At 43.8% G+C, this 27,652-nt stretch overlaps 1 protein-coding gene across 12 annotated transcripts in view; it reads right to left on the bottom strand.

The window, feature by feature from the left end:
• Positions 1-27,652, bottom strand: part of LOC113181016 (spectrin alpha chain, non-erythrocytic 1) — a 70,725-nt gene that overhangs the window by 9,341 nt on the left and 33,732 nt on the right. For 3 of the 12 annotated variants that reach the window (XM_026386317.2, XM_026386321.2, XM_026386323.2), the window contains exons 20-45: positions 27,465-27,557; positions 27,158-27,292; positions 24,502-24,650; positions 23,389-23,448; positions 22,074-22,272; positions 20,053-20,157; positions 19,618-19,641; positions 19,034-19,069; positions 16,169-16,216; positions 15,578-15,669; positions 14,821-14,965; positions 14,551-14,732; positions 12,531-12,630; positions 12,218-12,415; positions 11,991-12,137; positions 10,855-10,958; positions 10,561-10,723; positions 10,193-10,207; positions 8,099-8,230; positions 7,759-7,896; positions 6,716-6,820; positions 4,252-4,460; positions 3,374-3,494; positions 3,068-3,189; positions 2,630-2,762; positions 544-642 (exon numbers count right to left, since the gene is read on the bottom strand). In XM_026386317.2, the coding sequence (XP_026242102.1) occupies positions 544-642; positions 2,630-2,762; positions 3,068-3,189; positions 3,374-3,494; positions 4,252-4,460; positions 6,716-6,820; positions 7,759-7,896; positions 8,099-8,230; positions 10,193-10,207; positions 10,561-10,723; positions 10,855-10,958; positions 11,991-12,137; positions 12,218-12,415; positions 12,531-12,630; positions 14,551-14,732; positions 14,821-14,965; positions 15,578-15,669; positions 16,169-16,216; positions 19,034-19,069; positions 19,618-19,641; positions 20,053-20,157; positions 22,074-22,272; positions 23,389-23,448; positions 24,502-24,650; positions 27,158-27,292; positions 27,465-27,557 (3,054 nt within the window). The remainder of the gene's footprint in view (positions 1-543; positions 643-2,629; positions 2,763-3,067; positions 3,190-3,373; positions 3,495-4,251; positions 4,461-6,715; positions 6,821-7,758; positions 7,897-8,098; positions 8,231-10,192; positions 10,208-10,560; positions 10,724-10,854; positions 10,959-11,990; positions 12,138-12,217; positions 12,416-12,530; positions 12,631-14,550; positions 14,733-14,820; positions 14,966-15,577; positions 15,670-16,168; positions 16,217-19,033; positions 19,070-19,617; positions 19,642-20,052; positions 20,158-22,073; positions 22,273-23,388; positions 23,449-24,501; positions 24,651-27,157; positions 27,293-27,464; positions 27,558-27,652) is intronic. The other 9 variants (XM_026386318.2, XM_026386322.2, XM_077797130.1 and 6 more) reach the window with 3 other exon arrangements.

The following is a 27,652-nucleotide window of genomic DNA, read 5'->3' as shown; positions in this document are numbered from 1 at the left end:
GACTGTGATATGGCTGTCTCTGGTGCCTTTATGGGTGATTTCTAGTTTTCTTTCTTTCTTTCTTTCTTTCTTTCTTTTTTTTTGAGATGGGGGGTCTTGCTATGCTGACTAAACTGGTCTAAAACTCCTCTCCTGGTCTCAGGTGTTTTCCCCACCTCAGCCTCCTGAGTGGCTTTGCAGGCATATGCCACCATGCCCAGCTATGAGTACTTTGTTTTACTTATTTTTATTTTCTACTATATCTTTAAATAGCTTGTACTATTGAGAAATAAACTAAAAACAGCATTTTGGAAGTGCTATTGTCACAAAAGAACCAAGAGGGATACCTCTCTGTTTAATCAGGCAGAAAAAGTAAACACTTCATTAACTTCACTAATTGTCTTCAGAAAGGGGGAATCAGCCAACTGATCGTGTAATCCTCCTCATCCTTATGAAACATGGAACCTTTGTCTCCACACAAACCTCAGTCTGGGCAACATCCCAGCAGGTGAGCTCTGTGGGCTACTGCATCACCTGAACGTAGCTGTCCCTGAGTGGGCTCACCTTCCTGATGAGGTCTTGCCCATTGGTGCACACGTCATTCACACGATCCTTGTGGACAGTGAAGTCGGTCTCGAAAGCTTCATGTTTCTTCAGTAAGCCCTGGAGAAGAGGAGAAAGGCTGGGTACTGAGCGCTGGCAGGTGACCTGCTGCACAGGGACAGAGGGCAGCTGCACTGATGGGGCCAGCCCTCAGCTCCATGGTCCAAGTGGGAATGAGAGGACACTGGCAAGTACGTTTTATAAAGAGAGTGGAAACAGGATGCAGTAAGAACCAGCCATGGACGGGGCTGGGAAGCTCTGGTCAGAGAAAGCCTTTCTGAAGAGGTTAAGAACCTGCTGACGGAGCTGCAGGTCTCTCTGTTCCTCATCACACCATCAGGTAAACATCCAACAAACATGCACACCTGTTTAGCCTGAAGGACCTCCCAGGGACCACCTAAGTCTTTTTCCTCCTCCCCAGTACCCTTGGCACTGGAGATGACATGCTCTTGTTGTTTTGAGGGAACTCAGCCATGCACCAGAGGGGAAATCGCTGACTCCAACCAGATTTCTAAGTGGTCCTACCGGTCCCCACTGTGAGGTAGATGGCTCAGAGGCCACCTTGATTCTTTTTTAAAAAATTTTTAGTTGTAGATGGACAAATACCTTTATTTCATTTATTTATTTTTATGTGATGCTGAGAATCGAATCCAGTGCCTCACACATGCCAGGCAAGCGCTCTACCCCTGAGCTGCAACCCCAGCCCACCACCTTGATTCTTGGGACTGGAAACTTAGCTTCCACAATCTGCTGGCTAGACCTCAGAAACATCAGAACATGTCATTTTTTAGCATCTCTTACCAAGAGGGGAGTCTCCATCTCCTTTGTGACCCTTGTCTGCTTTAGGACTGGCTTTTTGTGTGTGTGTGTGTCCTGTTGAGGACTTAACCTAGAGCTTTGTGCATGCTAGGTAACCCTCTACCACTGAGCTATACCCTCAGCCCTTTTTATTTTTTGTTTTGAGACCAAGTCTTGGTAAGTTGCCCAGGTTTGTGCTCTTCCTGCTTCAGCCTCCCGAGTTGTTGGGCTCACAGGCATAGGCCACTGTGCCTGACTTGGCACTGATTTTTTTTTTCTCTTTACAGTACTGGGATTGAACTTATGAGCTCTTTAACCATGAACTATATCCCAAATTCTTTTTTAAAACTTAATTTTATTTTGACACAGGGTCTTGCTAAGTTGCTGAGGTTGGCCTGGAACTTGTAATCCTCCTGTGTCAGCCTCCAGAGTGACTAGGATCATAGGTGTGCACCACCTATAATTGGCCTTGGGACTGACTCCAACAATAGAACGCAGGGAGAATAATAATGAGCGATGTCCTGAGAGACCCTGCAGCATCTCCCTTTATCTCTCTGAATGCTGCCAAAAGAAGCTGGTTCAGCTTCCTGAAGGATAAGAAGTCACGTGGAAGGGGATTGAGCTGTCCCAGCCAAAATCTAGGCCTGGCTGTCAGCAGTACAACTGAGGCCTAGGATCTTTCCACCTACTGCCTTCTGCCAGGATGCAGATGCACAAGGGATTTCAAGCGAAAGTCCAGAGGAAATGCCCACCGACTCACAGAACCTCAGGTAAGAGAAATAGCTGTAGCTCTGAACCATTGAGTTTTAGGGTTGTTATGCAGCACCTGTTAACCAATGTATGGTGTTCTGCCCGCACTGTGGTGCCTGTAAAGGTGGAAATAGGGTTTGTGCTGCTGGGGTGTGCCTAGTTAAGAAGAGGTCACTAGGGCAGATCCTAATCCAACTGGACTGGTGCCCTTACAAGGCGGTGAACTCGACAGAGACCAGCACACAGAAGAGAATGCAAGGGAAGAAGAGACAGAGAGAAGACAGCTGTGTGAAAAAGCAGAGACTGGAGGATGCTACCGTACTCTAAGGACACCTGGGACTATAGGATACTGGAAGACGAGGAAGGGCTTTCTATAAGCTGGGGAGTGAATGGCCCTGCTGGCATCATGGTCCAGACTTCAGTCTCCAGAACTGTGAGACAGTGCGTTCCTGTACGCTGAGCCATGGAGTCTATGGTTCCCTGTCTGGCACTCCCTAACCTGGATAGCAGCAAGCGTGTCTCCGTAATCTTCACTGGCCACCAGCGTCATTTTCTCGTTGATCCAGGCTTCTTCCTCTTCCACATTGGCTACAAACTGCTGATACTCCAAGGACTCCTCTAGCCGCTGACCCCTAAAATTACAGAAGATAGGAAAAGCCATCAATCTCCTCTGACTTACATTCTGAGTTAACACCAGCTTAAAAACACTCAGGAAGGAAGATGTATGAGTGGTTTGCTCCAGCCTTCCATGGGATACAAAGTAGGCAGTGAATTGTTCAGAAGGAAACACACTGGGTCCAGATTCGGGTATAGGACAAGCTCCAGCATGCTGGCCAGAGGTGGCCTGGAGCACATGCCTAAGAAAAAGGGCTAGGAGCTAGCAGGAGGCCCAGGCCTGGCACTCTGCACCCAAGAGCTCCCTCATCTGAGTGCTCACCGAGCAGCTGCCAATTGCTTCAGCTCTTTCCAGTGCTCCACAAACTGGGTCAGACGCTGCTGGATCTCCTCCTGCCCGATGGTGTTATCATCAGAGAGCTTCTTCCCAGTGTCCAGGACACCCTGGTAGGCAAGAAAAGTCAGGTCAATGGCTGGTAACACTCTTGGTACCTGCTTCTGGGTGCTTCTATCTTGAAGCTTCCAGAAAAAGGCCTCAATAGCAAATTCAAAACTTCTCCTCCATGGTTTGGGCTGAGGCACCATGAACATAAGACCTTAGTGGAATAAAAACAAGACGCCTCCTCACCTGAATGGCTGGCTCATGTGCAGCCAATTCTGCCTCTAGCCGCTTGTGTTTCTTCCTCAGATTCTGAACACCTGTGAGGTCTCGGCCATAGTCCTCGGAGCTTACTAGTAGCTTCTTCTCCCTGGGGAACAGAAGAAGAATGCTCATTTTCATGTGGGCTCAGCTGCTGACCTGTGGTGTCCTCACCACACCTAGCAATCTCTCTAGGAAAGCCTTGCTCTTTCTTGGAAGACACACTGCCTCTGTCCATGTGCACTAACTCAACAGTACCCCGGTTCTGCAGAGGCTGGTGCTATGTTTGGGATGGGGCACTGCATTATGAGCCCCATTTAACCATGTATCCATCATAGATCTGTAAATGCATTTGACATTTAGGTGCATAATTTTTTAAAGGTTTTAAGAAAATTAATAACTAAAAGAGAGCCTCATAAGTGGTCCGACAAAATGCTGTATCATTTTCAAAAGACAGACTGACATTTTGGGGGATGGGGAAATTGGGGAAACACAAACAAAAACACTCTCATTCCTTGAAAAAGTGATCTTCCCCAGAACAGAACAAACCCACTAACACCTAAGGGACCAAAGGGCAAGGTTGAATGGAACATCAAGGACTGCCATCAGCTTGGGGCCATCACTGGTCATCCACTACATACCTCGACAACCAAAGAAATGAGGCAACTCAGGCAAGCGTGTGTGGAGCTACGGTCCAGCCCAGTGGAGTCTCTGAGCTGTGCCCTTTTTTTTAAGACACTTTCCTTCCTCATGGTCCAGAGAAGCCTGAAACAACCTGCCTCTGCAGGCAGCCTGTATTCCTGCCTGCTGTTGAAGGCTCTAGGGGTTTCCTAGAAACACAAGCATGCATCTGTATGAGCACGTACTTGATCCAGGACTCCTCGTCATCCATATCCCGGAAGAACTGGTGCAGGCGGTGAGACTCGCTCAGCTTGGCTCGTCGGGAAGCTGCCATGCTCTTGATCTTCTGGAAGCGCCCATTGATGGTGTCCCTCTTGTCCTTCACTTGGGAGGTGTCAAAGGCACTGCTGGTCATCAGGCTATCTGCCTGGCTGTTCAGGTCCTTCAGGCGATCCTGAGGGGAAGGGGCAGACAGGAGGGATCAAGAACCCGGATCTCCCATGAACAGCTACTCTCAGGATTCCTTACTGAGGTATGGAGCCTTGTGGACCCAAACTGTCCTCTCTGCACTGTGGTGGGGAGCACCAGTGCTTCAGCTGCAGCATGGCAGCAGAAACAGAGGGTTCTTCATTGTCATCTGCCTCCAGTAAGAAATGCAGTTTCCCCTAAGAATATCCTTTAAACTTTCACTTTTAGTTTTGTTTTTTTTTGGTGCTAGGGATCAAACCCAGGGTCTTTGCACATGCTATACACATGCTCTAGCAACAAGCTACACTTCAACATTCTTTTAAAAAGTAGCGAAAATTCATTTTGTTAAATATCCCCAAGTCTGTTACTTTTAAAAAAACTGAGTTTACTACTATTCATAAAATCCAACTTTCAGGAGAAAATCAAAATTTTGAAAAAATTATATCTGCCACCATGAGCTTGACAACCTCCCCTAACAAAGATTTTTCTGAAGAGGCTGGTGGTGATATTAGTGAATTTGATATTTTAGTGTCACCTAATAGAATGTGTCAACACTTAGAACAAGATCTACCAAATGAAACATGCATGCTGCTATAAAATCACATGCGTGAAAAAGACCCATCCACAGTCCAGGATGCACCAGTGTATTTTAATAAAATTAAACAATAAATTAATAAAATTAATTTAGGGTGAAAAACTAACTGATAGGGGTGTGTCCCCTTCATCACCACTGTTAGGGATGAAGAGCATGAGAAGAAGATTACCTCTAGATAGGGAAGAGAGGTGGGAGGGAAAAGGAGGGAGAAGGGGTACTGCACGGAAGATGGAAGGAGACCCCCTTCGTTGTTATACAGAATATATGTAAAGAAAAAGAATATATGTAAAGAATATATGAAAAAGAAAAAAAAAAAAGTGTGTCACATTAGATTGGGTAGAGAGAAGTGATAGGAGAGGAGGGGAGGGGGAAGGGGGGAAAGGAAGGACAGCACAATAAAACAAGATTTTATTATTGCTGTATGTATTATGTGACTGCATGACCAATGTGATTCTGCAATCTGTACACTCAGAAAAATGAGAAATTATAACCCATCTGATTCAAATGTATGATATGTCAAGATCATTGTACTGTCATGTGTAACTAATTGAAACAAATTAAAAATTATTATTTTTTATATAATATAGCTGTTTTCATACTTTTTTTTTGAGAGAGAGAGAGAGAGAGAGAGAGAGAGAGAGAATTTTAATATTTATTTTTTAGTTTTCGGTGGACATAACATCTTTGTTTGTATGTGGTACTGAGGATCGAACCCGGGCCGCACGCCAGGCGAGCGCGCTACCGCTTGAGCCACATCCCCAGCCCAAAACAAATTTAAAAAATTATCAAAAAAAAAACAAAAACAAAAACAGGAAACTGACACTGGTGTAATCCAGAGGGTTATGCTTATATATTATATGCCACCCAATTTTTATATGCACTCATTCATGTATATGTGAGATTACGTTCAACTGCAAAGTCCCAGGCAGTTTTATTACATGTGTAGGTGCATATAAGCAAGATACAGAACTCTTCTGTTCCCACAGGGAGCTCTCCTGAGTGGCCCCTTTACAGGTACAGCCCTTTCCCACCCTACCTCATGGCATCTACAGATATGTTCTCTGTATCTTTACTTTTGTTATTTCAAGAATGCAGAAGCAGGGGCTGGGTTGTGGCTCAATGGTAGAGCACTTGTCTAGCATGTGTGACGCCCTGGGTTCCATTCTCAGCACCAAATACGAATAAATAAAAAAATTCATAAAAAAGTAATAAAAGAATACAGAAGCAGAGTCATATGGTATTGTAAATCTTTGGGTATTTTTAAAAAAAATCTTTTTTAGTTGTCATTGGTCCTTTGTTTTATTTTATTTATTCATTTATTTATTTATATGCAGTGCTGCGAATCAAACCCAGTGCCTCACACATGCTAGGCAAGTGCTCTGCCACTGAGCCACAACTGCAGCCCAAACCTTTGGGTATCTTTAAAATTAATTTTTAATGATGGTGAGTAGTGACAGATAAAACCTAAATAAACAACCTTTCTTACGGGCCTTGATAATTGGCAATCCCTGACCTTGCCACCTCGAGAGCCAATATGTTGGTGCCAGACAGCACTCTCCTTCCCCAAATGTTTAGCTCTCTTCCTGAGGTGCAGATACCTGGGGCCTGATGCTTTCCCACTCACCATGTGGCTGTGCCCACCTTACCTCATGGGCAGAGATGTCTGCTTCCAATAGCTGATGCTTTTTCAGTAAGTTATTCACAGAAGCCAGGTCTTTGCCGTAATCTTCTGATGCCAGAAGGGCCTCCACCTGCAATGAAAACAAAAGGGAAAGGCTGCAGTGCAGTGTCCACATGGTGCTCTGAAAACTCCAGGGTGCCCAGCTGGTATTCCAAGTTCTTCTCCGCCATGAGGTGTGTCACCTACTTAGCTGGGCCAGTGTGACACTCTCCCCCTCTGCCAATTCAATGCAACTCAAGAGCCCATTAATTTCAACAGTGTGGCCAAAGCCCAGGCCTGCCTGGTGGGGTAAGGGCAAAGAGTGCAGCACCCCACTGTGCTGAAACACCGTAGGCAAAGAAGCAGGAGTGTGAGCAGAGAATATCACACAGGGATGTTCATAGCAGTAAGAATGTATGCCCTTGAAACAGGGAAACAAGAATGTCCAACAATATGGAAATGATCAAATACACCGGGGTTCTGCAAGGGACTTACCCAGTCACTCAAATGGTAGGGAAGAATTTTTATTGAGTTGGGCTAACACTCCCCATATATACTAATGAAAAGTTACACCTCAACTACATGAAATACAAACACTTCTTCAAATACTCAAGGACATACACATAAACTGGAAAGATACACTCTAAAATGTTAATGGTGGTCTCCAAACTTTCTATTCCTAATCTCTCTACTTTCCAATTTCCTCACTCTGGCTCCCTGACTCCCTGCTCTTCTGGCTCTATCTTGACATAGATTTGTCAGAACTGACCACCAGCTAGACCCCATGTCTTTTCCTTGCTGTATTCTCTGGGAGAGGAGTGATGTAAGGTTCAGGTCCTACCCCATCCATATCAGCTCTTTTCTCTAAACCCTCACAGCAGATAACTCATATATTTGCTAACAAGGACTTTGGTTACTGTGTACCTGGTGAGCCCTCTCTACTTGTGGTTTTGGGCTTGCTTGCTGCCTTATTATTCCAAATGACAAGAAATTCCCTGCTCCAAGGAAGGGAGAACCACTTTGCATTACCTCAGAGAGCCAGAAGTCAAAGTCCTTGATTCCAGTGTTGAAGTTCTGCTGTTTGTTAGCCTCTTTCAGTTTCTGGCTCTTCTCAGCTGACTTCTGCACCAGGAATTGCCATTGGTCAGCTAAGGCAGCCAGGCGGGCCTGTGGAGGAGAATGGAGTTGCTGGGCTGGTGGAATCTATGCCCTCTCCTGAAGCCCAGTTTGAGAAAATCAACAGAAGAGCCACTAATACCAACATTCCATCTGCAATGCAGCCTTCGCAAAGTCCCTAATCACTTTATGTTTTTAGATCCCTGCTTAAGAGGCAACATGCTGTGGATGGTCAGGAAACCCCGGGCCATACCTTGACAGCGTCCTCACTTCCAGCACAGGCCCCACGATCGATGAGGGAGTTGCCCATATCGATGACCCCACGGATCCGGTCAGCATTGGCATGTAGTTCTGCTTCAAAGGCCTGGTGCTTTTGGTGCTTGCTCTGAAAATGCCAAAACCACCTTTCAAAGACAGCGCCTGCGAGGCACATCTTTAAGGCAGGATAGAGGCTCAAAGGGAGGGAGGGAGTGAAGGAACTTAGAAATGGGTCAAGAGTAAATGTACTTTATAGAAGGCAACCAGAAGGCGTGTGAAATGTAGGGTTTGATCTGTGAGGAGTTCAGTGAGGGTTCAGGCTGGAAAAGAAAGGAAGCTCAGGAGCAGGGAATGAAAGTCAGTTCTGAAAGCGTCTGCAATAGCTCACTGGGAGCAAGTCCGAGAAGCACACGCTTTCTAACATTCCACAGCAGATAGCAATGGCCACGTTCAATTTTGAGCATACTTGTATGTCAACTTCCATCCATGGCTTTTTCCTTATTGAACAAAAGCTCTATGTGTGGGGATATCTCATCATCTAAGGCAGCCATCACCACATAGCAATAGATTTGATGGCTGGTTCTGTCCTTCATTGAGGAAAAAATCTATAGCTCCTATAGAACTTGGCTTTGTTGGTGTATAATTTGGTAGCTGTCATTAATCAAAACATCGGGCTACTGTCAAAACATAGGCCTGATGACAGGTTGGAATTTACTCTTGCTAGGAAGAGAGGGCTGGAGAACTACAATGGTTTTTAAGAATTCATGAAGAAACAAAAGGCGCTGAAGCACTACAAGAAGCAATTGCAGGGACATAGCTGCAGCATGATTCTGCAAAAACACTTGGATGAGAAATGCAGCGTCTTAGGGGAAAGCGTTAATGGGGGGAAAAAACTAAAAGAAAAAAAGCACTAGATTTGGGGAAGAATTCTGCATCAAATGTTTCATTTCAGAGGCAGCAATTGTCAGAGGGTGCCTCCCCACCCGACCTGCAGTGGCTCAATTCGGCACCAACATCACATGTTGGTGTGGTCATACCCCACCCTGATGGAAAACACAAGGACAAAAGTCACTCCCTCTTTTTTTTTTTTTTTAAATATAAATATATTTATTTAGTTGTAGATGGACACACAGTATCTTTATTTATTTTTATGTGGTGCTGAGGATTGAACCTAGTGCCTCACACATGAGAGGTAAGATTTTATCCCGAGCTATAGCCTCAGCCCTCTAAGTCCCTCTTTCGTGTATTGCTCCAACCACTCTGGTTCAAACCCCTTACTTTCTTTCTACAAATTCATTCCTTCCACTGACATGCAACTTTAAAAAAAAAATTCATTAAAAACTTTTTTTTTTTGTGGGAAACTCTGAACCCAGGGACAAGCTTTACCACTTGAACTACAGCCCTAGCCCTTTTTATTTTTTTGTTTCTTTTTTAGGAGAGCTTTATAGTTATTCTTTTTGAGACAGGGTTTTGCTAAATTCTTCACCCCTGAGTTGCTGGGGTTACAAGTGCGGATGTGTTACTTCTGAGCTACCTGCTGATGGACGTGTCTCCTTTCACTGTGCAACATCTGCCTGCTCCTTTCTTAAGCTCTGCTCCTGCTCCTCTCAAATCTGGAAGCAAACCATGTCTCTCCACAGCTCTCTACCTGTACCTCTCTACGGACAGCACCTTTGGATGCCAGAAAGGGTATGCATCCAACTCTCACCCCCCACCCCAGGCTAGACTGCCCTGCCTGGGCCACAGCAAGACTGAGACAAAAGTCTGTACAGAAAAGCTACTTATTCCACTTTCAACAGAAGCATCTCTTGAAAGAAAGTGGTCAACTACTGCCCCGCAAATCAAACACTGTACAGAACTTGACTTGGGGGAGCAGAGAGGGTAGGGTTGCAGGCTAATTACAACAGAGAAAGCCACATCCCACAGGGACACTTGGATGGAGGGTGATGGAGGATTAGAAATGAAAAGCCTGGATGAGGAGACACCAGCAGACCACATGTGAGCACAGGAACAGTACTCCACAGAGAACAACACAAATACCACAGCTCATGAATCTATTAACTCTTAAAAACATGGACAACTTACTTACCAGCAGCTTGGAAAGCTACAAAAACAGATTAAAAGAACAAGAGTTCAGTACACTGATGTGAACACAAGTATCAGCTATTAAACAGACTCACCCTGCTGTTATACTTCCCCTGGGAAGCTCAGCGCAGTTAATAGGAGGGGTTACATAGATGTTTTGTAGCAGGCTTTGATAGAGACAACTTAGGGAGGCAGCTTTCAAACGGCTCTAACCATTTAGTGAGGCTTTCCACTGTCAGCTTATTAAAATTGTTGTCACTGGCTTCACCATGGCCGCAAAGTGTTTTACAGGTATATCCCCTTCAAAGACACCTTGTTTAACAGAACCTACTTAGTAACATGGGGCTATTTCATCCCATCAGCCCTGCTCACCTGGATGTTGGTGGGATCCTTATACGACTCATCGCTTGCTGTCTGTAGTTTTTCACTGATCCAAGCTTCAATCTCATCCACATCCCGGCTGAACTGCTGGAGAGTCTGAGATTCTCCCAGCTTTGACCTTTTCTCAATCATCTGGGCTTTCAGGCGTCGCCACCTGAGAAAGTGAACCAGAAGAGCAAATGTGAACAGCCCTTTCAATGGAGACGGAAGCTGGAAGACAGGCAGGCCAGGCATGAGGGCTCGAATCCTGCCAGAGCTGGGACAGTTGTGCCACAGGACACCCACCTGTCCAAGACCTCATTGCGCCGGCTGGCAATGTCTCCTTTAGCATAGTGGCTGGCAGCGATGAGTTGGTCGGCAAAGGCCTGAAGGGCGGCGATCTTCTCCTCCTGGGGGCAAACAAAGGGTAAGGTGAAGTTAGCCAGGGCTAGGCTTTTCTACACTGCTGGTCTGCAGAAGAGAACAGTTATTTTGGGTGACTGGGAACTAGCTAGTGACAGGATCAGAATACACTGACACTTTAGAAGCAGGAGTGTAAAAAGCCAAAAGAAAGCTTGATTTTAATCATGACTAGAGTAGAGTTTTAATTTAGGAAGATTCCGGGTCACATTGGGGTAGGGCAAATGCTGGAACACTAGTAAATGTCAAACAATAAGGCTGCATAATAGGAAAATGTTATCAGACTTTTCTATCAAAAATAGAATAGTGTTTTGTTCTTTATATTCACATACTCACCTACCCACATTTCCTTCCTTTAAAAATAAAATGATTTTTTCTGTGACAAAACTAATACTAAATCCTAAACATTACTGGAATTTATTTAAAAATTTGTAAGTCTATTTTTTTGTACTGGGATTGAACCCAAAACCTGGTGCGTACTAAGCACAGTCTACCATTAAGACACACCCCCAGCCCCAAAAGTTTTTTAAAAAGTTATTTATGAAAGTATTTTTCTGACCACAGAGGTATTCTTTGGAGATTTAATGGTATCTACATTGCTTATTTTTGTAGTTAACACCAGTATTTTTGTTTTGTTTTGTTTACAGTACTGGGGATTGAACTTGGGGCCTCTGGAATGCTAGCTAGGGCTCTATCACCTAGCTAAACCTTGAGCCCTAAAACAAGAAATTTTTTTTTAATATTTATTTTTTTAGATATAGTTGGACACAATACCTTTATTTATTTATTTTTTATGGTGGTGCTGAGGATGGAACCCAGGGCCTCACACGCACTAGGTGAGTGCTCTACCACTGAGCCACAACTCCAGCCCCCAAAATAAAATATTTTAATTTAAGGAAACTGTTGAATCTCTCTAGCTGAGAAAACCAAGTCAGTGACTGTTTTTCATTCTAACTGTTAAAAAGAGAAAATGCCAATCAGGAAAAAAATCTAGATTCAGACTCCATTGTTGAGGGCCTTACCTGGACATTGATAGCTTTGTCAAAGTCTTCATGTTTTTTGATCAGAGCCTCCACGCTGTCCAGTGAGTCTCCTTTGTCTTCAGTGTTCAGGAAGGCCTCCCGGGCAGCCATCCAGTTCTCAGCTTGCTCACAATCCCGATGAAATAGCTGAAGAGGCAGATAGGCCAAGTGAGAAGATGGGGCCTTTTGCAAGGAAACCCCTGGTCAGAAACCCAGGCCACACGCACCTGCAATTCAAGGCACTGATCCAGCATCATTCTGCGTTGAACCCAGGCCTTCTCCAGATCTGCACGCTCCTGATCAAGAATATCGAGTTTCTCCTTGATCTCTGGGCTGGCATAGTGCCCATGAGCCAACAGCTGTTGCCCAAACTGCTCAAATGCCTGGAAAGTGCCAGCTCTGGCATCAATTTCTGTCCGGTGTTCCTGCCAAGTGGAGGGAAAGGATTAGATAACTGGCAGAAGATGCCCATTCAAGTGTCAACGAGTGGCTCACAACCATGGGCAGGGGCAAGGCTACTCAGCAGGCAGGTGTACCCACCTGGTGTCGCTCCAGCAGAGCTTCCGCTCCAGTGACATCCTTGGCTAGCTCATCTGAAGACACCAGCCCTCGTATTCCATTGATCCAAGACATGAGGTCCCTGGAAACCAGATCCAGGGACTATTACACTACCTGGCAAGCAGACCTCCCACCCAGGAAAACAGACCCACATCATTCTTGCCTCAGAAGGTCAATTGGGGTTAATCTAGTCAGCTACTGCATGTGCTGGGTCTCTAGGCAAAGGGTTTCATAGCCTCTTGTTCTTCTCGATGAGATATTGCGGGGGCGGGGAAGCTTATCATTTCTCAAAGGGAAAATGAATAGCTTACAACTAAGACCTTTTACCGTATGGAATCCAAGTTCTAACAGAAGTAATACCCATTTTGATGGCTTCAAATAAAAAGTCTTTCTTTAGGACAAAGTCTTGGAGCCCTAGGCCTAGGCACATTTAATCCATTTTTCATGGAAATACCAGTACAAGCAGGGAGGTAACAAGTATATAGAGCAACATAGCATATGATTTTTTTTCTAAAGGAAAATACACAGTGATACAAAGCAGATCAGAGGATCCTAAGTCCTGGGAGTGGTTAGCTAAGGGATGGAGTGTTACTCTACGGTAAGAAAAAGGTTTCCAAACTTGGCAGATATGATGGCTACATAACAGCAACTACATTAAGAACCAGGATATGGCATACTTGTTACTTGATCTTTGCCTCAAAAAAGAGGGAAAAAAATCCCAAATTAGTAACCGAGACACCCTACCTGAGACCTAGAAAGGAAAGTGGCCTCATCCACCTACTCCCATCCAAATAGGAATCACCTGACACTGCACACATACGTATGTGGGCAAGAACACTGCTATAGACCACAACACACCCTGACAGTACTACTGAACAAGTTACACATCGCCCACCCCACAGAACACTATGTAACCATTAAAAGACTGAGGCACCAGACCAAAGGACAGTCTACAAGACAACTGTCCTGCACTAAAAAAAAAAAAAAAAAAAAAAAAAAAAAAAATCTAATGTCATGAAAGGGCAGAGGGATATTGTTCTAGGTTAAAGGAAACTAAGACAAGACTACCAAACGCACTAGGAATCCTTGTCTGGACCTTGGATCAAGAATAAGCCTTAGTAATAAAATATATAATGGAATGCAGGTATGGCAGCACATGGCCTATAATCCTAGTGACTCAGGAGGCCAGGGCAGGAGGATTGCAAATTTTAGGCCAGCCCCAGCAATCTGGCAAAACCCTGTCCCAAAATAATAATAATAATTAAAAAAAGAAGGGCTAGGGATGCAGCTCAGTGGTAGAGTGCCACTGAGTTCACTTCTCAGTATCTCTTCCCTTCTAAAAAAGGGGAAAAACAAACAAACAAACAAACAAAAAACCAACAACAAAAAAAGAGAGAGTGTGTGTGTGTGTATAAATATAAATGTATATATAAAGACTGAAAAACAAATCAAATATGGACACACTTGGTTTTTTGGGAGTGATAATGGAAATGTAGCTAGGTAGTTTACTGTCAATGTTGGGAGATGTATGCTCATGTGTTCAGAGGCAAAGTGTCAGAGATATTCAACCTGCTTACAGGTGCTTAAACAAAAAGTGTCCACAGATAATAAACAAAATTAACTGGTGACTACTGGTGATAGCATCACAGTTGCTCCTTTTGTCATTCTTTCAGATACTCTGTGGCCTTGAAATGCTTCTAAAAAAAATTTTGATGAATAAGACTAAGGTATATCAATATTAAGTGAAAAATATAAAACCATTTAGCATGTGGCTGGGGCTGGGGCTCAGTGGTAGTGCATTTGCCTGGCATGTGTGAGGCACTGGGTTTGATTCTCGGCATCATATTCAAATAAATAAAATAAAGGTCTATCAACTAAAAAAAACCCAAAACACTTAGCAAAAGGATGAGGATGTGAGAATGTCTACATGTGTGTGCACAGGAAAATAGACTTAAAAAGATGATTCTATGTTCTAGATCTCTGAGCAATATTTAATTTTTACCGGAAATCGCTAAGAAAGCGCTGCAGGTCATGGGAGTCACCCAACTTCGCCTTGCGTTGGTCTGCACGTTTCCCAAGGCTGGTCCAGGCCTGATTTAATTCAGTGCACTTTTCTTTAAGGTCCTCTGCAGACTCCGGGTGAGACTGGATCAGGCGCTGGGCTGTCTCCCCGAGAGAATTTACCTATGGGAAGAAAACAGTGAGAAAACACAAATAAAGGAGCTGAGCTCTACAGAGAATAAGACTTGGCTCTGCTCCATGCACCTCTCACCTTGTCACCGAGAGCTGCAAGGTCCCTCTCAAAGCCCTCATGCTTGCGCTGCAGGGCCTGGACACTGGCCAAATCATGACCATAGTTGTCTGTGTTTAGAGCCTGATTCTTCTCTTCAATCCATTCTTTGGTCTCATCAGCATCTCTGTAGATCAAACACACGTTCAGATTAACAATCACTGAGATTAGCCAGGTGCAATAGTGCATGCCCATAATCCCAGCAGCTTAGGAGGCTGAGGTGGGAGGATAGTAAGGTACTCAGTAAGGCCCTAAGCAATTCAGCGAGACCCTGTCTCAAAAAATAAAAGGGGCTGGGGATGTGGTTCAATGATAAAGTGCTCTTGGGTTCAATCCCTGGCACCAAAAATAAATAAATAAATAATAAAATAAATAAATAAACACATAAAAAGGGCTGTGGAAGTAGTTGGGCACCCTGGGTTCAATCCCCAGTACAGCAAAGAAAAACTCAATAAACAAATAAATATAAATAAATTATCAGAATTGTTTGTCTTGGTTCCAGGATGAACAGAAAAAAATCCTTTGTCAGAGGTAAGCACCTATAGTTCTAGGAAGAGGAGGAACACCACGTCTGCACTCTCAGTACTTACAAGCATCAGCCTGTGACAGATATGGCCCCACGTGCCAGAGAGTTCACATATTAGCAAGGCCCAGCCGATACTCCGAGACCCCAGTCACTAAGTCTGGCCATCCACATCAGGCAGACAGTCCCCTTTCTCCCTCGTCTGGGCCCCCTCACCTGTGGAATCTCTGTACTTCATGGGCACTGCCTAAGAGCTGGCTCCGCTCCTCAGCCAGCTGCTGCAGGGACCGCCAGCGCTCATTCAGTTCCTGCGGGAAAGTGGCAGTGTCAGCCCTGCTTCCATCCTCCTCCATTATACCCACAACCAGGTCTTTGGAAAATGACTTAAATTGACAGTACATATAACTTCCTGTGTCCAACCTTCCTGGTGGAATAAATGAGTATACAACAACAAAATTTCAGGAAATCAAAATCAGCCATATCCAATGACTGGCATTCACCCAATTGCCTGACCTAGGAATCCCCTTTGGAACAGGCATACGCACAGCTAACTCATCCTCACTCTATTCTGGCCTTGGGCCTGGCATGTGGCACCTGCCTCCTGAACAACTGTTGAGTGGAGAAATGCCAGAGCCTCCAGCTCCAACACTTGCCCAACTGTATCCTCAGGCTAGAGCAGACCTGGGAAGAGTTGGCATCTGCCCCAGATGCTCAGGGGCATCTTTAGGAGATCCAGGGACTGCAGACAGGAAAGGAATGTAGTGAAGGAAAGCAGGAGGGTCAGTAGAGCTGCTCACTGATTCTTACCTTGATGGAATTGAAGGTAGCCACGGTGTGAACCATCAGGCGAGCAGACTACATAAGGGAGAGAGAAGAGGAAAACCCAATCAAGCTTATGCCAGCTAAGAGACAGAGATCTGAGCTTCAAGTGCCACCAAGTAGGTCCAATGGTTAACCAAAAACCATGAAGGGGATAGCAGCAACATTGAAAACAGAAATATTAATAAAAGCTATCAACCTGAGAAAGACATGAGAAAAGCCACAGTGCACAGTCAGACCCAGCTCCATGACTAGATACACGGGAGAAGAGTTTTCACCAAAACCATGTTGTCTTTTTTGGAACTAGGGATCGAACTCAGGGCTTTTCGTATGTGAGGTAAGCACTTTGCAACTGAGCTATATCCCAGCCTTCAAAAACCACATTGTAACAGGCGGTTGGGCAGAAAAAACAGTTCAAAGATTAATAAGTGCCTTAAAACTTGTCCATGTTACAGAACATTCTAGGAAACACTCAATTTAACATTTGCCGGCAGCTCAGATAGTGAGGTGTACTAAAAACTCAAATTGCCTGAAACAGCTATGAGGCTGCTGTTCCCTCTAACGGGATCTTCCTGAAGGAAGGTCAACAGCTTCACCAAAGGAAAAAGGAATAAGTCATCAAGTTAGTTCTCTTTTCACTTCTAAAAATCTTAAGTATGCCCAGACTATAGAGCCCACCCAATTTATGTGAAAGAAACCACTTGGCACATACTCCTTCAAGCCCCCCAGAGAAGACGACCAGGGGAGTAAGCTCACCATGGTCACATGACTTGCCCCAGGTGACATGCAGGTGTGTGCAGGGCCCCTGTCCCTAACCCTCTCAGAAAGAGGAGGCATTGGTGTCCACAAAGATCTCTAAACACAGTTTGGGGGGAGGACCACTAATGGTGCCAGGAAACGGCAAATGGTCAGATAAGTAGCTGTCGCCTATTCAAATCACCATCAATTTTTGTTATATGAGAAAAATTAAGATTGAAAAGAGGAAAGTTGAATCAAAGGAAAAATGTCCCAGCCCCTCAACTGACCCTATGTAATGAGAGAGAGTAGTCAGAGCCAGTGAATGAACCCCACTGTTGGCAGCCTGAGTCCCCAGGACAGGGCAGACAGGTCAGTGCAGGAGCAGAAGACAGACGGTGAGAGGCTTTTGGGTTTAGGTTTGCATGCTTTCTTCCTATACCAGGTAGACAGACTCTGTGTGTGTGTGTGTGTGTATGTGTGTGTGTGTTTTAACTTTAAAAACAAAAAATTTTTTTTTTTAGTTGTAATTGGACACAATACCTTTATTTATTTATTTTTATATGGTGCTAAGGATGGAACCAGGGCCTCGCACATGCTGGGCGAGTGCTCTACCAGTAAGCCCCAGTCCCAGCCCAGTAGATATACTTTCTTTTTTTAAAAATATTTATTTTTTAGTTGTAGTTGGACACAATACATTTATTTTATTTATTTATATGTGGTGATGAGGATTGAACCCAGGGCCTCACACGTGCTAGGCGAGTGCTCTACCGCTGAGCCACAACCCCAGCCCACCAGTAGATATACTTTTAAAAGCAGAAATCTCAGGGCTGGGGTTGTGGCTCAGAGGTAGAGCTCTTGCCTACCATGCGTGAGGCACCGGGTTCAATCCTCAGCACCACATAACAATAAAATAAAGATATTGTGTCCACTGAAAAAACTAAAAAATAAATATTAAAAAAAATTCTCTCTAAAAAAAAAAAAAGATAAGATATTGTGTCCACCTATAACTAAAAAATAAATATTTTTAGGGGCTGGGGATGTGGCTCAAGCGGTAGCACACTCGCGTGGCATGCCTGCAGCCCAAGTTCGATCCTCAGCACTACATACAAACAAAGGTGTTGTGCCCGCCAAAAACTAAAAAATAAATATTAAAAAATTCTCTCTCACTCTCTCTTTAAAATAAATAAATAAATATTTTTTAAAAAAAGTTATTAAAAAAAAAAAAAGCAGAAATTTAGTAGACACATGCCTATAATCCCAGTGACTTGGGAGGCTTAGGTAGGAGGATCGCAAGTTTGAGACTAGCCTCACCAACTTAGTGAGGCCCTAAGTAACTTAGTAAAAACCCTGTCTCTAAATAAAATATAAAAAAAAGGGCTGGGGATGTGGCTCAGTGGTTAAGTACCCCTGGGTCTCTGCGTTCAACACCTAGTATCAAAAAAAAAAAAGGAGAGATCAGCAATCAAGTGAGACAGTCATACAAGCTAGGTTAGGAGGGAAGATGCTTTTCTGTATGATATGGTGTGTATATGTGTGTGGTACTGAGGATTATTCAGGAGCTATACTCCCAGACTTTTCTTCTTCTTTTTTTTTTTTTTTTGACAAAGTCTTAGTAAGTTGCTGATACTAAACTTGAGGTCCTCCTGCCTCAACTCCATAGTAGCTAGAATTATAGGCCTAGGTCCCTAGGCCTAATAGCAGGAAACCTTTCTTAGGCTACAGGAATCAAAGGTTAGACAGATGATTAAATGAGGTGGTAGGGAGGTTTATTCTCTTTCTGTTCTCAGTCATTTATGTGTTTTTATCACTTGTCTTGGACTGCCATCCTACTAGTCTGATGCTGTGCTGCATTTGAGGTGTCTTTGGCATAGACAGGATCTGCCCACTCTGAGCATCCAAACACAAGCACTTTGTTTCTATGTATTACACATCACATTTCCAGAGACTGATAGAACACAATATCAAGGTTAGAAAAAAGCCAGCCCAAATGAGTCCAGAGATTACCAAAGGTCCCAGAATAGCAGAATACTTAGAAAAAGGCACATCAGAAAGACATGAAATGCTGCATGTTCCTGCAAAACTCTTAGAGACAATAACTTGCAAAGGAGTTCTTACCTTCCACGGGGAGGCTGTCTTGGAATCTGTTTCATCCTAGTTAAAGAAGCAGCAGTTTAGGCATCGTGCAGGTGGGCTCAGCACTCCCACCAAAGACTCTAGCTTTCCCCAAGGGAGTTCACAGGTCAGTGAACAAAACTGAATCACTCTCTATAACTTAAAAAGTTTACCACCAGCTAGCAAAAAAACCCAAGACTTTTGGAAGAAATTATACAAACAAATAGAAAAATTACAAATTTTTCAAATCTCCAGTAGAATTGGAGAAAATGAGTCAGCTTAATAAGAAAACGATCAACTTTTCTTTAGGTCATATGAAAGGATTCTTTGAAAGAAGTTAAAACCAAACCTAAAGTGGTAGCTGTGCATAAAGTTTTAGAAAACTGAAGGGATATAAAATTTTTGGTCTTTTGGAGAAGGCAAATAGAAATTAGTATCTAGAGTTTCTTTTCCACAGAATTTTACACACGAAAGGATCTCTGATGTTCAGGAACAGAAATCCTCAAGAAGCAGCTCTTGACTTTACATTGTTCCCACGATCTACCTCCTTCTCATGTCCAAGTTCCACACAGACTCCTGCAACTTACCCTGGGCATCATGCCATACACCTCCTATAAGGAGAGAGAGAAACCAATTTTATCTTCACAGGAAATAAAACCTCCCAGAACATTCAATACTGTAACAAAAGAAAGACTAGAATGCTGGCCAATGACTTCAAGTCATTATTCATATGCAAAACCTTTTATTTATTTAAGAAACTTGTGAAACTGCCATTAATTAAGGCCACGTAAATATTCCACAACTTAGTACATAAAAACTTAGGAGAACACAAAAGCCCCCGACTGGATGAAGAGTGAGAGATAATGGCCCAAGGAAGTTGAGGGCACACAGAGGACTGCATCTCCATTCAAGCCACCATTCTGTACTCTGAAATATCACTCCGGGAGCACTGAAGAGCACAGTAAGAAGCCAAGTTGCTCCCTAATGGCAACAATGCCTGGCTCCAAGATGGAGATACCCACCTGCTGCTGCACAGCCTGGACCTCCTCTGCCATCAGACCTTCAGACTCCAGGTCTTCAGCCACCTTGTTAATGTCCTTCAGCCGGGACTCATTGGCCTTCAGATCCTTTAAAGCAAACGCCATCATAACTAAACCCACAACGGCCAATCAAGGGAGAAGAGGGCCAAGGATATCCACAAAAACGGCTTGAGCCTAGAAAGATCTGCTCTATGGCATCCTATGAATTGTTTTCTCTACTCTTCAAGGGGTCTGGGTCAGGAAATCCTGACTGCAGCTATCAAGGGAAAAAAAAATAGGGTTCTAAAAGCAGTCTGTCTCAAATTTACTTGATTAATTATGGATAAAAAATAATTACTCACTTCAAATGTAGATTTAAGTAAATATTTTTAAGGGAAGAAACATGACTAAAGAACAGAGGAAGGAGGGAGAGAAAGAAAAAAGAGGTAGACAGAGGTGAGGCAGGGAGAGAAATCCTTCTCCCACTTTTTTTTTATATTGGGCATTGAACCCAGGGGTGCGTAACCACTGAACCACATATCCCCAGTCTTCTATTGTATGAAACTGGGTCTTGCTAAATTGTTGAGTCTGGCTTTGAATTTGCGATCCTCCTGCCTCAGCCTCACAAACCGCTGAGATTATAGGAATGTGCCATAGCACCCAGCTCATCCTCCCACATTTTAATTAGTTATAAGGATACTCTTGGGGCTGGGGTTGTAGCTTAGAGGTAAAGTGCTTGCCTTGCATACTTGAGGCACGGGGTTCAATCCTCAGCACCACATAAAAATAAATGAAATAAAGATATTGTGTCCATCTAAAACAACAAAAAAAGATACTCTTAGTCGGGCACAGTGGTGCATGCCTGCAATCCCAGCGGCTTGGGAGGCTAAGGCAGGAGGATCGTGAGTTCGTCTCTACTAAAATACGAAACAGGGCTGATATGTGGCTCAGTGCCCGAATGTCACTGAGTTCAAACCCTGGTACCCCTCCCAAAAAAGAATACTCTTACTCTGAATATAAGAAAAATATGTGCTAAATCATACAATGGACTATTATTCACCAGTAACAGGAAATGGAACACCAATACATGCTATAAGGATGAATTCTGAAAATACATTAAATAAAAGAAACCAATCACTTAAAAAAAAAAATCACAATTCCATTTATATGAAATGTGCAGAATAAGAAATCTACACATAGGGACTGGGATTGTAGCTTAGTGGTAAAGCCCTTGCCTAGCATGTGTGAGGCACTAGGTTCAATCCTCAGCACCACATAAAAATAAATAAATAAAATAAAGGTATTATGTCCATCTGTAGCTTAGGAACAACGACAAAAAATTCAGATGCAAAGAACAATGGTAGAATGTTTGCTTAGCATGCAACAGGCCCTGGGCTTAATTTGTAGCACCAAAACAAAACAAAAAAAGTAGATTAGTTGCTAAGGCTTGTGAGTATTGGGAAAAATGCACAGTGACTGCTTTATGGATATATGGTTTTCTTTTCAGGTAATACTGTCTTGGCACTAGATAAAGGTGGTAGCTACATAACATCATGAAGGTACTAAATACCACCAAATCCTATGCTTTAATATGGTTAACTTTGTTACATAAATTTTACTTCATTAAAAAAAAAAAAAAAAGAGCTGGGCACCATGATGCATGCTTATAATCCCAGTAACTTGGAAGCCTGAGATAAGAGGACTTCAAGTTCAAGGCCAGAGGCAGCAATTTAGCAAGGCCCCAAGCAACTTAGTGAGACCTTGACTCAAAATAAAATATAAAAAGGGTTGGAGAAGTAGAGGGGTAGAGGCTCAGTAATCTGTGGTCAAAAAAATCAAGAAAACCAGGGGCTGGGGCTGTAGCTCAGTAGTAAGCGCTTGCCTAGTACATGCAAGGCACTGGGTTCAATCCTCAGCACAACATAAAAATAAAGGTATAAAATTAAAAAACAAACAAACAAACAAACAAAAAACAAGAAAACGAATCAGTGATTTCCAAGCTCATCTGTGAAGACATCCCATACCTTCTGGAAGTCATCAAATTTCTTCTGCAGCACCTCGACCTGTTCTAAATCTGCACCGACCTCTTCGTTCGTGAGAGCAGCTTCCTTTTCATTGATCCACTGCTGCAGCTCGTTTGCCTCACGGAACAACATAAACTTCTTGCAACTCTTCTCCAACATGCCTTTCCGCTTCTCCCCCAGTTCCAGCAGAGAGTGATATCTGATGTAAGTCAAGAGGGTGACAAGAAGGGCAGAAGTGGTTAGATGGTAAGTACTAGAGATGAGAACACAAACTCAAACCACTAGGTGTCTCCAAGATGCGATTCAAGGCATGAGTTTGTAAAGATGGTGCCCTAGTGACAAAGGATCAGAATGCATTGATGAGGATTCCAAGCACCCACACCACAGCCTCGGGGATGAGCATACCCTGTAGCGTTCACAACTAGGTGGCCACGACAGCTAGGCACACACACACATCCCAAGCCAATCCTGCACTTACAACATCATGACCAGATGACCAAAACCCAAGCATTTAGCATGGAAACACAGGGTTCATGCGACTACAGCAGAGAGTGAGATGACGTTGCATAATATATACAGAGGGTTTTCGCATTTTTTTTTTTAAATAATTCTCCAAGCAGCCTCCAAGTAGAAGGTACACCAGACTTTAAAACAAACTCATAAGGACGTCTGTATCTTTGGATCAGTAGGACATTTCTAAAATTATAGACTTGTTTTTCAGAAAGTCATGGCAACTTCAGAAGGGCAATCAGAGTACAGAGTACCTGTACAGTTTCATTACCAGGAAGTCCTAAGAAGAATCAAAGACTATTCTAACCCTTGGGAACTGAAGTACAAAAAGTTCAACTCCCACTCTCCTTAGAGACATGAGAATGACAAATGATAAAAAAACTAAAAGTTTAAAAAAAAAATTCTAAAATCACCATTAAATCTAAGCTTTCCAAACAAAAAAGCAATGAGTTACAAGGAATGCAGGCACTCTAAGAGAGTCATTCAACTTCCTTCCTCCTAAGGATTCCACAGGCTCGCCTTCACATTGGCTGGTGACAGTGGAGTACACCAGGAGACCAAGAGCAGGGGACCAACACCACTCTGAATGCACAGCTGCACATAAAGCAACTGATGAGAGCAGCAGTCACCCACAGCACAGCTCACTGAATCCTCTCTCCTGCCAGCAAAGCTGCTGCACAGATGCCTGCCCCTCCCACCACCTCATCTTCCTAGATGAATAGTGCCTTGGAGAGAAGTAGCAGAGGGAGGATGGACAGGCTAGCAGTGGACACAGGGAGCCCAGCGAGGCTCTTGGCCTACTCACAGTTCTTCCACCTGTTTCATACGCAGAGATACACTGCCGGCTTCCTTAGTTATGCGTGTCCTGCACAGAGGGGGTACAGCAAAAGCATGCACAAATTAGTGGGATTAATCCACAGGGATGAAAAGCAGCAGCTCCGACTGGTGCCATGATGATGGATGCTTAGAGTGGGGAAAATTAAGGAGTCACTCAAAAGCTCTTAGAAGCAGTCCAGGCCATGAATGAAATCATAGTAGGGAAGAAGCAGGAAAATTTAAATCAGAGTGTTAGTTCACCTTCATCTTCCTGACACATCTGCCATGCTTGAGGCAGACTTCCCTGTACTGCAAGCACTATTAACTTCACAGAACAAAGCCCAGGACAAAATGCACTTGGAAAGAAATTTTGCTGATTGATAATAGCCAATTTAACCGTATATATATGACAACGTTTCTGCTCTTGTATTAATGACCAAGGCTGCTGATAAGAACATGAATCCAAATCTCTCCTTATCTCAACACTAAGAGAGTCTGGACATACACAAATAATTTCTAGCGTTTTCAAGAACCATTATGAGTCAGAAGAGTTCCATTGTTATAAACTCTAATGGGAATGCATGTTCTGGATGCTTCCCAAGCATCCAAAGCCATTGATCTCATTAGGAGTAAGATATGCCCTAAGGGAGGGCACAAGTCAACAAGGTGGCTTAACTATAGTAATGAGGATAGAGACATTTCACAAAAAAATAAATGCCATCCTTAGAATACAAAGCTATGGTACAGAGAAAAGTTCTCTAAGCAGCCATCCAAAGAGGGAGGCACATCCGAGGGGTGAAAAAATCTGAAAATCCATTTCAAAAAAGCATCTTGAACCACAAGGGAAAGATTAAGACGGCACGGCAATGTTTAGGAAAATGCCATTTAGAAAAAGAAATGGGAGAAAAATGAAACACAGGAGATTAAGGTGTATCAGGGATTTGAGGCTCAAACAGGGAGGTAGGTGGATTAAAAGTGACTTGGGGAAAGCAAGAGGAAGGCAGACTAGCTGCCGAGGCCTCAAAACTCCACCTACACCTGCAGGGCACAGACCAAGCCCCTAGTGATGCCTGACCCTTGGTGTCAACTGTGTGCCCCTTACTGGTTGTCGATCTGCTCCTGCCGCAGCGCTATGCTGCCCTGCTCCTCTAAGAGGTTCTCCCGGGAGGCTGACTGGGCAGGGTCCAGCTTCTTCACATATGCAGCCGGCACAAAACCCTGACGATCGTTCACTTCCACTTTCCACCAGTCCTAAGAGAAAAAAGGAAGAGAAGTGAGAACAATTCCTTTCCTGAGAAAGAACCCATGTAGGCCTGTGTATCTGCGTGCACATATACACCTAAGAGAGCTCTGAGCATTTTAAGAAGCTGTGACAGAATCAGTCACTGTGAACTGTCATGCACAGAGTCACAGGTGAAGCAGAAATGCCAGAAACCACATAGGACTGTCTTCCCTTTGTTTAGAGACTCCAGAACTGTGCTGTGCAATACTTCAGCCAATACTATTTAACTTTCAGTAAGTCAAAATTAAATTCAATAAACACCTCAGTTGTAGCTAGGAGGCTGAGGCTAGAGGATTATAAATTCCAGGCAGGCCTAGGAAACATAGCAAGACCTGGTCCCAAGATAAAAAATAAAAAGTGTTGGGAATGTAGCTCAGTGGCAGAGCACCCCTGGGCTCATTCCCAAATACCATAAAAATAAAGACAAAAACAAAACCCAACTCAGTTGTAGACAGGTGTCATGTCAGTGCATACCTATCATCTCAGCTACTCAGGAGGCTAAGGCAGGAAGACGGCAAGTCCAAAGCCAATCTAAACAATTTAGTAAAACTATGTAAGACAAATTTTTATTTAATTGATTTTTTTTGGGGGGGTGGGTGGGAGTTGGAGGTTGGTACCTGGGATTGAACCCAGGGGCACTTAACCACTGAGCCATATCCCTATCCCTTTTTAAAAATTTTTTAATGTTGAGATGGGGATGGAAGGTCTTGCTAAGTTGCCGAGGCTGGCTTTGAACTTGCAATCCTCCTGCCTCAGTCTCCTGAACAGCTAAAATTATAGAAATGTACTATGGTGCCTGGCATTACTTATTTATTTTTGGTATTGGGGATTGAATAAAGGGGAGCTTTACTACTGAGCCACATCCCCAGCCCTTTTTGTTCTGTATTTTATTTAGAGACAGGGTTCAAGGAGTTGCTAAGGGCCTCATTAAATTGCTGAGACTGGCTTTGAACTCCTAATCCTCCTGCCTCAGCCTCCCAAAATGCCAAGATTACAGGTGTACAACACTATGCCTGGCTCCTTTTTACTTTTTGAGACAGGGTCTTGGTAAGTTGCTTAGGGCTTTGCTATATTGCTGAGGCTGGCCTTGATCTTTTGATCCTCCTGTTTCATCCTCCTGAGTTGGAGATTATAGGCTTGCACCCCTCTCACTCGACTAAATTAAAATTTTAAAAGGGCCATAGCTGGGAGTGGTGAGGTATGCCTGTAATCCGAGTAACATGGGAGCCTAAAGCAGGATTGCAAATTTGAAGCTGGCCCGGGCAGCTTAGTGAGGCCCTGTTTAAAAATAAAACAACAACAAAAAAAGTCTGGGGAAGCTGTGTGCAGTGGTACACACCTGAAATCCCAGGAGCTTGGAAGGCAGGAGAATCATGAGTTCAAAGCCAGCCTCTGCAACTTAGCAAAAGGCGCTAAGCAAACTCAGTGAGACTCTGTCTTTAAATAAAATACAAAAAAGGGCTGAGGGATGTGGCTCAGTGGTTAAGTACCCCTGAGTTAAATCCCTAGTTCCCCTCCCAAAATAGAAAGAAAAAAAAAAATTAAAACAGGCTGGAGATGCAGCTCAGTGGTAGAGTGCTTGCGCAGCCATTTGTGAAGCCCTGCTTTGAAATAAAAAATAAACTCTGCTTTGAAATACAAAAAGGGCTTGGTGGTAGGGCGCTTGTCTGGCATGCACAATCCCCAATACTGCAAACAACCACCAAAACACTGACAGTAAACTAGATGAGCGAATAAAGAGGTTCTCAACAATGCCTCCAAATGTTTCTGTCACTGTCAATCAGCTTGTGTCAAGGAAAAAAGCTGACGAACTAGGCAGTATTTAACCTGAAGAAGACAAAACCTACAGGGTGACATCTTGGCTGTCTTCAACTACCTGCCAAACTGAGACAGCTGTAGGTCTAGATTAACAACCAACAAAGACAGGCATAAAGGCGGATGCCTGAGATCCCAGAACTCAGAAGGCTGAGGCAGGAGTTTGAAACCAGTCTCAACAACTTAGTAGAACCCCATCTCCAAATAAAAAATAAAAAGCTATGGAGATGTAACTCAGTTGTACAGCAACTATGGGTTCCATACCCAGTACTGCAAAAAACAGCAGGTAGGTGCTGTGGGTGTGGCTCAGTGGTAGGTATTTGCCTAGCATGCAGATTCCATACCTAGTATTGCAATACAATATGGAAAACAACAACAGATTCAAGTTACAAAGCAGCAGACCGTGGCTCAAAAGGGAAAGAATCCCACCTGGAGAGGTTCAATGTGAAAAAGCCACCAGGAGACTGTGACTCTCTATACTACCTGCAGGAGACATGTTCAGTGACCTTCCTAATGACTCATACACTGGACAAATGTATACTGTATACTAAGTGGGAGACAGACAGGAGACCCTTGTCTCTCTCTCTCCATACTCTACCCACCCACAGATCCCTGACAACATGATGGTGTGCACGTGTGCCAGCTAGTCTCTGTGCCTTGCCTTGTTGGTGCTATTGAGCAGGGTAAGAATGTCCCCTTTTTTCATGGTGACTTCGCGAGGACTCTTCTCCTGATAGTCATAGAGAGCCAAGACCAGCTCTTTGCCTGTCTCATCATCCATGGGGGCCACTTGTTGCTGAAAATACAAAGGAAGAACATTGTATCCTCTAAGCAAACCACAGAATCCAGCTTTACCCAAAATTTACCTTGTACGCTGACAGCCATAATATCTGCTGGCAGTAATTGGGCCCAAAGCTTTTCCTGGCCCCACCCTAACCCCCAGGGACCTGGAACTGAGACACACTTACCCGGCATGACTGAGCCTGCTCTCGAAGAGCCTGGATGCTGCTGCCATAGGCGCTGAGATCTGAAAGCAGTGCTTCGTGTTTCTTTAGTAGAGCCTGAAACCAGAATCTCACATGGAGCACCGGACACACAGCCCAACCCCTCCTCAATGTCTCACAACATGCCACCCTCCTGAAGCAGATTTTAGTCA

The sequence above is a fragment of the Urocitellus parryii genome, chromosome 4 (genome assembly GCF_045843805.1).
Source record: "Urocitellus parryii isolate mUroPar1 chromosome 4, mUroPar1.hap1, whole genome shotgun sequence".
Taxonomy (NCBI): Eukaryota; Metazoa; Chordata; class Mammalia; order Rodentia; family Sciuridae; genus Urocitellus; species Urocitellus parryii.
Note: the sequence above shows the minus strand (reverse complement) of the source record. Positions and strands in the feature narration are given on the sequence as shown.